At 22.4% G+C, this 13107-nt stretch overlaps 1 protein-coding gene across 1 annotated transcript; it reads left to right on the top strand.

The window, feature by feature from the left end:
* Positions 1 to 5082: 5082 nt before the first annotated feature.
* LOAG_02747 (hypothetical protein) lies at positions 5083 to 13053 on the top strand (the record flags this gene model as incomplete). Its single annotated transcript, XM_003138284.2, has 15 exons — positions 5083 to 5235; positions 5876 to 6139; positions 6724 to 6827; positions 7213 to 7322; positions 7562 to 7745; positions 8034 to 8294; positions 8767 to 8968; positions 9199 to 9337; positions 9507 to 9664; positions 10301 to 10454; positions 10901 to 11009; positions 11477 to 11642; positions 11916 to 12017; positions 12441 to 12536; positions 12856 to 13053. 15 exons carry the CDS (start codon positions 5083 to 5085, stop codon positions 13051 to 13053), a joined length of 2400 nt encoding a protein of 799 aa, XP_003138332.2.
* Positions 13054 to 13107: the final 54 nt, after the last annotated feature.

Genomic DNA, 13107 nt, shown 5'->3' with positions numbered 1-13107 from the left:
ATTAGACAAATGGAAGAAATGGCTCGTAATCTTGAGGTTTGCTCTATTTACATTATCTCATTTTTATCACTATACCTTTCTATTAATTAATTAATTGATTATAGATCTTATGCTAACGAATATAATCCTTTATGTAAATTCCATTGCAAATCTAAATAAAAATATTTGAATTTATTTTAAATTTATTTCATGATTCAACCAATAAATGCAGTAAATACATTGTCTCATTTTCTCATTGCACTTTATTATTAATTAATCAATTAATTGATTAATTATTTACTTGTGAATTTTATGTCAACAAATATAATCTTTTTTGCAAATTCTTTTTCAAATCGAACTAAAAATATTGAAATTTATTTTAGATTTACTTCGTAATCTTAATCAAAGAATGATTTTAGGATGATTTTTAGTTGAACAAAAAAAAAACAAAAATTGAGTTTTAAAAGAAAATTAAAAAGCAAGAAAAAAACGAAACAAAATTTAATAAAATTTAAATATTCATTTAAATTGAATAAATACTAATATAATAATTTCGATGAATTTTTAGTCATCAACGGCAATTTCACCAGCTGCTCATTTTGGTGCTATATGGTACTTTCGCAATATAAGTACTTGCATGACGTTGGACCAATGTCGTATAGTTATTGGTTTGTTGTAATTTTCATTTAAGATAGTATTCTTCAATATTGGAAATGAAATGGTGAGAAAAATATTAACTTTAAGTAACATTAAATTAATTCAATTATTCAAATAAGAAATTAATTAGTTTATCTAGGTAACGTAATATTTGGATAATGAATAGGCAAAAGAAATGAATTAAATAATCCTTTTCCATTCATTGTACAGTTGGCCATTTGCTGCATCTTCTCTACTTGATCATTTCTCATTTCATAAATGGTCATATGGTCATTTAATTCTTATATCAAATATTTTGGTGATTTAAATTGATTAAAATTTACTTCGCAATGAAATAATTAGAAAAGTTTTATTAAATCTTTTAAAATTCAAAAAAATACTATTATTAAGGCTTAGAACTTTAAGTGAAAAGTTTTATTAAATCTTTCAAAATTTAAAAAAATACGATTATTAAGGCTTAGAACTTTAAATATGCTCATTGTTTCCTTTTTTTTTCGTTTTTTTTTTTGATTTATTCATTTTTCTTTTTTTTAGGTAAAACATCGAATGAAATACTTACATGTTCAATGGCTGAAAATGCTAGTACATTGATCCTCAGAGGATGGAAAAATTTAGAGCCTATAATTAAAAAAGAAAATTTTGATTACTTTCTTGGACAAGCTTTGTTAAAACACAGGTAGAATCAATTTTACTGTAATAGAAGGGAAAAGCATAGCGATTTTATTGTCATAAAAATAATAATTAATCATGATTTATGATGATAATCAATTAGAGAGTTAGTAAAAAATTGCCAGTATATGATTAAAAAGGTTGAGAAATAAAATAAAAAAATCGTATTTTATTTTAATCTTGCTAGAAATTTTGAAAAAATTTAGCACAGATCAAATTTAGTAATCACAAAGAAATGTTAGATTATTGTTATTATTACCATTATTATTATTATTAACATTATTATCACTATTATTATTTTTACCGTTATTATTATTATTATTGTTATTATTATTATTATTATTTTGTTAAAATTTTACGGCATTTTTTGGATTTCAAACAATATTCGTAATTTTTCATGAGCAAATTATGTTTGCTTCGATAATTTGAATAATATATTACTTGCTTGATTGGCTAATTAATTGTTTAATTGACTGTTCAATTGATTTATTGGTTAATTATTTAACTGATCAGTGGCTTAATAGATTGATTAATTCGTTGATTGGTTAATTAATTGATTAATTAATTCATTGATTGCATATTACAAATTTGTAGGTTTTCTTTTTTTTTGCCAAATTAATTATAATTGATAACGATTAACAATAATATTAATCAGATTACATAATTACATAATTACATGAAATGAAATTCAATATACACTTCTTTTTTTTTAACAGGCAATCAATGAAAATCCGGCATGAAATGCTACGAGTATGTTGTAGACTAGTGAAACGATCAGTTTTTGATGGTCATGCATGTAATTTCGATTCATTGGCATCAAAAATTTATGTCCTATTAACAGATGAAGATCCGGAATTTGTAATTACTTCTCATATTTTTCCTTTTTTTTTTTTTTTTTTTTTTATAAAATGATAATAAAATTCAATCGTAAAAGAGAAAAAAAGAAAGGAATTGTGAAAATTTCATTGATTTAAATAAATTTAAAAATTAATACTTTTTTGAAATAAATTAAACTAATAATTAGCAAATTAAATTAATATTTTTAAATTATTAGCAATATTGATAGTATAATGATTGATAAAATAAATTAGTGGTGAATAAAGTTTAACAATCTTTATCTCTAAAATATATTTCTCTCTAAGAAATCTTATACTTCTTATCATGAAATTAGCATAATGTTGCATTTGTAATTCAAGTACAAATAAATAAATAGCTAGATAGTTAAGCTTAGCCTTAAACTGTTACAGTGTACTTAATTTTTATTAATAGATTCAATTATTTGCAAGTTATAAATTAGTAGCAAACACCTAACAATGATAAAATTAATTTTTAGCTAAAAAAAAAATTGATTGAACCATATTAATAATAACTAAAAGTTAATTTATATATATAAGAAAAAATTTGTTATATTTTTATTTATTTTAATTTGCATATTTTTAGCATAGATTAGCGTATGAATTCTTCATTTTACTTTTGGATGAATTTGATAAATATTGGAGAATGGGCGATCTTAACCTTCCTTATGATTTCCAGTATAAAGCAAAGATTGAGTTTGAGGTATCACTTATCAATTTTCCTATTTATCACTATGATTTTATCGCTTTTAAAATTTCCAACTTTAAAATTTGTAATTGAATCGATAACTGATAATTTTTTACTGGTAAAAAAGATCGAAACGTTGAAATGATAATGACGAAGTACCATTTTAGAATAATTGTATTAAGTATTTGATTACAAATTTAAATAAAATGAATGAATAGATTAAATAAGGATTGATTTATTTAGGAGCAAAATAGCATAAATGCAAATGAATCAATAAGCCCTGATAAGATAACATAATTACAATTAGATGGTGAAGATAAGTTGGGGTAATTATAAGTAGATAATATTGATAAGTTAACATAATTATGATTAAATGATGTTGAAAGGTTAAAATAATTATAATTAAAAAATATCTATGAGTTAGTGTAATTTTCTCATTCAAGTTAATAATATTTAATTATTACTAAAATAATGTGCTAAACAGTCTAGTATATTGCACAATATCAAATGTAAATGATGAGTTATAGTATTTGATTATAAATTTAAATGAAGTAAATGAATAGAATAAATAAAAATTGATTGATGTGGGAGCAAAGTAGCACAAAGACAAATGAATAATTAAAAATGTAATTACCAATTAATTTCAATGGATATTTTTCAATTACTTCAATTTCTTTTTTTTTTTTTAGGAGAAAGGTTTATTAAAAATTTATTGTAAATGTATACATATTATTCCTCGATTTTGCATTCTTGTCAGCGGTACCAAAAACATTTCTAATGTATGTTTTCAAGTTTTTTTTTTCCCAATAATTCTAATCCTAATTGTTGCATTCGATAGTTTTTTATTTTTAATCATTAATTAATCATTTTAATTTATTGTGATAAATTAGGCGAAATGTAAATTTTCTAGTAATTTTTATGAAACTTATTTTAAGTAAAGGAATATTTGAAGCATTTAAAAGTTAATGTTTAAAATTAATGTTTAAAAAATTAAGTTATTTATATATCTTTAGTTACAACGATTTACTTTTTGCTCTTTCTTTTAAAAAAAGAAATAATTTAATTTTTAAATAAAATTATTATATTCGTTTTGTTTATTTTTTTTAAAATTCTCTTTCTATATTGATAATGAATGATAAAGTTAATGATTAATTGCAGCTAAGTATGACAGAATATTTCCTACGAATATCAAATATTATCTTTTCACGAAATTATGGTGTTCATCATTTTCCGAAAAAAAGTGAAGCAGCAATAAGAGGACCACCAAGAACATGGCGAGGAATATTTTTATGGAGTGAATTCTTGCAACTTTTCTTTTGTGTTTGTTGTTTATTTGTTTTCTTTGTTTACTTGTTTATTCATTTATTTACTTACTTGTTTATATTGCTAAAGATAATATGCATATAAATTAATCATTAAATTGTAAACAAAAAAAAAAATGAAAATGATAGTAATGTAATATCAAATTGTGATAATTTCAAATGCTTCTAATGTAACCTTTGAGTAATTGAAAATATTATACAAATAATTGTATTAATTATTTAATCTATCATTGGTTAAATTATCAGCAATTTTTGGAATTAAATAAATCAATCATCATTAATCATTTATGATATTTAATTAGCTTATAGCTTACAATAAGTTCGCCATTCATTTATTAATTAACAAAGACATTCTAATTAATCATCATTCATTATTATGTAAAATTAAAACATTGACCTTTAAGTAGATTTTAAATAGAAAAAAAACTCAATAATTTTGAAATTACAAGAATTAATTATAAAAAATGAAAAAAAAAATTTTCTTTTCAGTTACACAGATTTCTTCGTAATAATCATGGCCTTTCGGTGCTTACAGCAAGCTGTTTAAGTGAATTAGCATCAATAAGTAATACCATTTTACCGGATATAATACCTGAACCGGATTCTGCAGCAATATCTTTTCCTGATATTCCTTGTACCAGTAGTTATGACAGATATGCATCAGATCTTCTTGCCGGTTATGTTTGGACTTTCAACGAGTAAAATTTTCATTTAATTTATATAGCATTCTAATATAATCTATGGTAATTTAATCGATTTTATACGATTAAGCATCCAGAATGAATGATACTTCTTTTAAATTTATTTGTTATCATTTCGGAATATTAAATAATTGGAAATGATAATTTGATAAGATTAAAGATTAAATGTTAAAAGAAGAATTACATATATTACAAATTTTAGTGAAGCAATAATGCCGGAAACGTATAGTTTTTGTCTGATGATTGTTAATATATTATCAAGTCATCCAATTTATTCACTTATACGTGCTGAAGCAACATTTCCGAGCTTTTTATCATTTATTCCGATTTTGATGGAAAGTTTTGCCGTGAAATTATCAGATTCGGTATGCACGTATAATACCTCTTTTCTTTTTTTTTTTTTTGCTTTTTTCTGCTAATATATGAATTTAAATTATTTTCAATGAATTATTGACGTGTGTTTCCATCGTAAATTTCACATTTACGTGATCGTACGTGAACGTGAGTAAATACATGCAAATGTTGTAATTCACGAAATTATAAAAAATTATTATACAAACATGAAATGCATTAGAAAACAAAATTTATTAATTTATTGTTAAATTATTAAATTTAATCGTAAACATCTAATACTAATTAAATTTTAGTCATTGATATAAAAGTAATCAAATTAAACTTTGTCAGTTTTATTCTCATAATCGATTATTATTCATCTATTACAATTCTTAATTTAATCAAATAGGAATCAATCATTAAATTAAATAAAAGAAATAGTAATATTGTTCGATTAAAATTAAGTAATAAGCAATCAAACATTAATCTTATTGATTAATTGAACAACAAGTAACTGTTAAGTTAATTGAGTTAATCAAGCAATTTGTCGATTGATTAAGCAATAAGATATAATTAGTTTATTAATTATTACAATCCGTAAAACAATTTACTTTTTCGTCTTTTTTTTTTTTCGTTATCCAATTTTAATATTTTTCTTGCGCATTATTACAGAAAGAAACAAGCGAAAATGATGGTGAAAATAAGAATGTCAACAAAGCGGAAAAGGATGCCGTGAAAGAATGTCATATGGCGCTTAAATGGGCGTACATTAGCGCCATACAACATTTATACAAAGGATGGTTGATAATTTTGCAAAATTTACAATTTATCGAACAATTGACAACTTATTGGCTTGATTTTGCTAAAATAACAAATGGAATGATTTCATCATTTACACAAACTGTATTTTCTGTTCCATTTGGTGATCGAGAAGAGGTCTGTTTGTCATCTATTTTTTTTTCTTATTTTTACATTTCAAATTCTTTTCTTTTTTTTTTGAAAGAGTAAAATTCAAAGAAAGAGTGAAATAAAATTTGGAAGAGTAAAATAAAATTCATAATTTTTTTTAAAATTTACGGATTTTTTTCCTTCAAATTGAAATTTATTTTGAATGATTAAATTAATTTGTTTCACCTATTTATTTTTAAAATTTTAATTCGTTACGAAATCTTTTCAATTTACGATATATATATATATACATATATATACATACGTGTGTGACTTTTCTTTTTTTGCTTATCAGAATGTGATAACATAATTCGTAAATTATATCATTTATTTGATAAAAAATTCACATTGCATAAATTGTTATTTGTGGAAAAATTTCCTCTTTATCGTTTTCGAATAATTATTAATTCAAGTAATTATTATATTAAAAGTATCAAAAAGATTATCAAAAATCATTTTAAAGAAAACTATTAAAATATTATTAAATTATTAAAATGGAAATTATTGAAAAATATTAAAATAGAAAGAGGAATAGGTAGAAATTATTAGAATTAAAATTGATTGAATTTTAGGTATCAGTACCGTTGCCGGATCGTGAAATTTACAAAGAAATATTGATAAAAATTGGAGCTTTTTCATCATATTTTTTGGATCAAACATTATCAAAAACATTCTCGTACGTTTCAATGAATTAATTAATTTCAAAATTTTATCAAATTTTTTTATCGAATTTTATAAATGATAATTTTTTTATTTTTAATCAAATCTTGCCGAGAAAATTCTTATACTTTTAATAAATATTTTAATTAATTTTAGAAGCAGTTCTACAATTAAATAAAAATAATTAGTTTAATAAATAAGAAGTAGAAAATTGGAAGTGAATTTGTTTTTTTTTTCTTTTTTTGGATCCAATGTTAATAAAAATGTTCTCGTTTGTTAAATAAATATTTCAATTAATTAATTTGTTTCAGAATTTTATTAAGTTTTTTTTTATGTTCACTTTTATAAATAATAATTTTTTTTGCTACAATAACAATTAAAATTAAATTAATATTTTGTAGAATGCTTGTTGAAACAGTGGAAGAATTTTTAACAACAATGGAAAAAGAAATAAGCGTTGAAGAATTGAATATGTGGCGAGAAAATATGCATTGGATTATGCTTATTGTTGGTAAGTTTATTATAAATGATTTTTTTTTTATTAAAAATTAAATCTTCAAATTTTAGTTTCAGCTTTTTTTTGTTTAAAATAAAATTAAATTTAAATTATAAAAGTGAGAGAAGAAATTGTAGAATGATCAAATTACGATCAAATTATAATAAGCCTATTCGTCTTTTTTTTTTCTAAATTAATTGAAAATTATTTAATAAGAATATTTTGCATGTTGAATAATTAATGTATTATTTCAGGGCATGTATTAGTACAGGAAGATGATGATCGTAATTGTGTATTTCAAAGCAAATTATTAGTTTATTATGCGGAAACTATAGTTGGAGAAAATAATAATATCAATAGTTATGCACCATTTATTGAAGCATGTATCAATACACCTCAAGCATTAACTGATCCACCGGATGTTGATATTGTGATCAAGTTAGAGAGAAATTCCGAAATTTACTGAAATACTATTTTATATGGATAGAAATCATGAAATTAGTAATTAATGTAATTGATATTACACTTGAATTTAATTGCAAGCATTAATTAGTTCAAATAAAATTAACTGATAGTAAATTATGGGAAAGATAAAAAAAAAAAGCGTGAAAAATGAAAATTTTATGCATTAATTGTTACAGGAAATATTAATTAATTAAATCGATACATTAATAAGCTAGCTAATAAAATAAGTGAAAAAAAAATTTTTTTGATTCAAATTTTTAGAATGATTGGTACTGTATTTGCTTGGTGTTCAATTGAGGATGAATTACTAAAAGATCATGGTGTAACAGCAATAAGTGTGGAATTATGTGGTACATCATTATGGTGCGCAAAACGATTAATTTCCGCTCTTGGATTAAATATGCAAAAATCGAAAGGAAACAATCATTTAGCTAAAGTATCACAAAATATAACACAAATATTGGTTGATTTTTCATTACAAAAAGCATTCCGAATATTTGAAATTATGCCGGATGAAAAAAAGTTAGTTTATTATTTATATAAATGGCAAAATTACTCATATAATTATGATAAGAACTCAGGATAATTTAACTAATAATATTTATCATTTATGCTAATAATACTTGATAATTGTAATCATTGTCTTGATAATAAATATAATTTTAATATATTCATGTATACTAGCAAATTTTTAATTATTTCCTCTCTTAAATAATAGCAATTTAGCAAAAATAATTGTTGTAGTGATTATCATTTATGTTAGCAATATTTGATAAATAAAATTGTGCGCTAAATATAATTCTGATATATATATATATTTGAGTTTTCAATTATTTCCTATTTCCTAACAAATTTTTAATCATTTCTACTTAGTTAATTGAGAATTTACTATTGTAATATAAAAAAAGAAAAAATCTGAAAAGGAAGAAAAATGAATTAAAAAAAATGTTTCGTACTATAAAATTAAATAGAATAATTAATTTTAAAATTACAGAACATGTATGGATGCTATTGAATTACTTTCTGCTTTAGCAAAGACAATGTATTGTGAAACATCAAAGAGTATTCTTTTATTTTCCTATTTATCAACTGTACAAATTGATCAATTATCAATGCGTACATCTTTAATCAAAGCATTAGTACAAATTGGTAGTATAATTGATGATGAAATAAAACAAAGAACTTTATTTCAAATGGTTAGTTTAACTTATAATCAATCAAAATTATTAGAATTATTTAACGAAGTTTGTATCAGTACCTGTTTCTTGTTATATAAATTGAAATTTCATAAATAATACAAGTAGATTTCATTGAATTTAGTTTAAATTACTATTTTTTTTTGTGACATAATACAAAAAGATCGAAATATTTAAATTATACATTTATGATTTTTATTTAATTTCCTTTTTTTAATTAGTTTTTATAGATTTTAATACCTATACGGATTAAATTCATATCATTATGTGATAATCCATCAGGAACGAATGAAAATATTGATGATCTATTGGATTGTTTTTGTGCTGTGATTGATGCTGCTCAAAAATGTTCCGCAAGTTTTTTACTCGGTTAATTTCTCATTTCTTAATTATTAAAAATTAATTATGGTTTATTATAGCCACATAAGCATATATCTGTATAATGTTTTTAATTTAAAAAATTTGGAATTTTCGGATTAATTAATAATGAAATAATTAGAAATTATCATTAATTATGAGAAATGTATGATTATTTCAGGATATCTTGAACCAGTTTTGAAACGTTCCGTTGAACTATTTTCAGTATACAAAGATTCATTACCTACTATTAATGCTATTCTGCAATTTTTCGATTGCTTGACAAAACGAATGCATTTATTTTGTGATAATCACAATGATACATTAATGCTTTATCAGGTTATACATTTCATTCTATCCTTTTCCAATTCCATTCTATTCCAGTATTATTGGACCAAAATTGGAAATAGACTTTGAAAATCTCCAATTCCAGTCCATTCCAATTCTAATCTATCCCAATCCAGCATTTTTTGATTCCATCCTATTCCAGTTCCAGCATATTTCAATTTCAGCCTATTGCAAGTTTATTAGACTAAAGTTAGAAATAGTCGTTGAAAATTTCCAATTCCAGTCCATTTCAATTTTGTTGCATTCCAATTTCAGTCTATTTAATTTCCAGTCTATTCCAATTCTATCGTATTCAATTTTATTACATTCCAGTTTATTCCATTTCCAATCTACCTCAATTCAATTCTATTCCGTTTCCAGTCTATTCATGATTCCAGTTTATTTCAGTTATTATTTGATCTAGCCCAATTTTTTTTTGATGATAATTATGAAGAAGAATATTAATTAGGAAATCGCAAAATCATCTGCTAAATCATATTGCCATTATCAGTGTTATCATATATGATTAAATGCTAAAAAAAAAAAGAGAAAACGAATTTCAATCATTAAAAAAAAAACTTTCTTTTATGATAAATGAGTAATATTTTATTATTCAAATATAAATTTTTCTTTTTTGTTTTTTTAAAGGTGCTATTTGATATTGTTCAAATTTATGAAATGCAACAAACAGAACGATATAAAAAAATGGATAGTAAAGAAAAAGCATCCGATTTAATTCTTTTATTGGATATTCTTACAAATACTTTGAATAGACGAAGTCGACCGATCGATTTGTCAACTGGTTTTGTTTTTTATTAACTAATTTTATTTTGTAAAATTTTTGATTGAGATTTTAGAAATCGAAAAAAGTTTTTCTTTTTAATCAATTATTAGCGCAATAATTTAAGCAGTTTAAAATTTGCATTATTATTAAAAGTTAAATAACTACTATAGCATTATCTTAGCAAAAAATAATATGCTTATATTTATAATATTGTATGAATTCTTGGATTAAAAAAAAAATGATATCATAATAGAATAATTAATGTTGTAGAGTAATATTAATATTACTCACTAATCATATCACTATCAATAGTACTCGTTTATTCATTAGCATAATTATTATCATATTAATAATCTATGTTAGAATATGATATTTGAAATTAATATTAAAATTAGCAATAATTAATTAGAAACGAAAATATTATTATGTACAATATTGAGTATTTTTAACAATTCTATTTTTAGGTGAACCAAAATTTAAGCAAACTCGTTCAGATATCATTGGTATGACATGGAATATGTTATTGTCAATAATGCGATTTGATTTCCTCAAATTGCCACTATTACGTAAAAAGTAAAATTTACTAAAACTTTATAAATTCCCATATAAAATTTCATCATATTTGTTTCTGATTCATCTAAAAATTTTATAAAAATAAAAATAAATAATAAGTTAAAATTTATTATAATTGAAAAAAGTGGCCAAATGAAAAAGATTCATTTTAAATCAGTTCATCCATTTAATTAAAAGCTATCCATTGTAATTATGCATTCTGAGAAAAAAAAAAAGGAAGCTGATATTTAAATCATTCTAGTTATCCATTCTATAAAAAAAAAAAAAAAGTTAAAGTTTAAATTTAGTGTGAAAATAATCTTTCACCAATCTTTTTATTCATTCATTTTATTGATCAATATTTCTGAGAGTTATAAAAAATAATTGAAATTACTAAAATAATGAAATGTATATTTTCATTATCATTGATATATTATATTAGTAAATTAGTAAATATAATTTTAATTAGTGAAAATATTTAATTTCAGTTTTTATCGTTTTCTTGAATGTTCAACAGAAGCATCACCTGAATGTATTATAATATTGTCACAAGAAAATTTTCTCTTATTTGTCGATTATCTTAAACGTGGTTTACAAACAGATGTGGAAAAAGATGATTTATTATCAACATTAAAAGATCGTTTTGAACAAGAGGTATCATTTAATTATTCTTTCCTTTTTTTTTTTTCTCAAACATTCTCTCTCTTATTTTATCCTTAATTATTTTAGTATTTCAATAATTTAGTATAATTATTTGCTTGTCTAATTCATTTTATTTGTTTGAAAATATCATCGATATATATTTTTCAATTTCAATGCTTTATTAGTCAGTAATAGTGAATAATATTATTTTATTGCATCTTTTCTTATTGCTTATTATTTTATTGAAAGAAAAAAAAAATAAAAATAAATTGTATATAATTTCAGGTTTCAATTAATGCAGCACGTGCAATAGCTAATTTAGGTTTTTATTTTGCCAAAAATTTAAAAAGTGATGAAACAATTAAAACTTTCTCTACACTTATTGATGTAAGTTTTTCTTTTTATCTAATTTTATTTATTTTTAAATTTTTAGTAATATTTTGAGTACGATAAAGTAAAGGAAAGGAGAAAAAACAAAACATATGTTTTCGAAAAGTAAAATTTATATTAAATAATGAAATGTAATTGTTTGAATGAACATAAAATATTTTTGAATAAAATTTAATTTCATTATTAGATTCGTTATCAAATAGATAAATGTGAGAATTGTAATCAGTAATAGTAAAATATTAATTAATATTAATGTGACATTTAAAATATGATATTCTTGTTTCTTATCAAAATATTGTATATGGAAAAAGGAAAAAGAAAAGAATCCGGAAAAAAGAATCCGGAAAAAAGGATATATCAAATAATTTCTTATAAATATCAACAAATAGATGAGATTGATGTAAATCATAACTTTTATAGCCTACATTTACAATATGTTTGAATACTATGTGGCAAGAAGAAGCGGAAAGTTTAGCTACATCAACAGCCTTATATTCGTTATTGTGTTGTGATGAGGTATTTATAATTCGTTTACAAATAGATATATTATCGAATAGAGGAAAAAAAAAATGAGCTAATTTTAATTAAGCAAAACGAATTGATCAATTAACAATGAATTAATTAACAACCAATTAACTTATAATGAAATATTGCGAAGCAACTATCTTAATTAGCAACAAATTTCGACAACCATTCTTAGTTTATTATAGTAAATAAGGTATTGTATTTCTCAGAAATAATTTCAAAAAAAAACTTTAGCTACGTGAATTTTTTAAATTTGTCGCATATAGCTCTCAATTCTGATTCTGAAGATTATTCATAAACAAATTTTTAGGATGGCTGTAAAATGTATGTTAAAAATTTATTATCACGTGAAGTAAACCATCCAAACCGATCAACTCTACGAGCCGCATTTCGTTCATTGATGTCTCATACTTCAGGAAATCATTTCGAAAAAAGTGCAAAAAATGATTTTTATGATCGTTTGAAGGGATTCTTGACCAAAGCAGAGGGTTTACTTGTTGTTGATTGAATGAAATATTTGAATAAAGCATCGCTGATAATGCCGCAAAAGTTTTCTTTTGAT

The sequence above is a fragment of the Loa loa genome (genome assembly GCF_000183805.2).
Source record: "Loa loa unplaced genomic scaffold supercont3.151, whole genome shotgun sequence".
NCBI lineage: Eukaryota > Metazoa > Nematoda > Chromadorea > Rhabditida > Onchocercidae > Loa > Loa loa.
The sequence above is the reverse complement of the archived record's forward strand: the minus strand, read 5'-3'. Positions and strand labels throughout refer to the sequence as shown.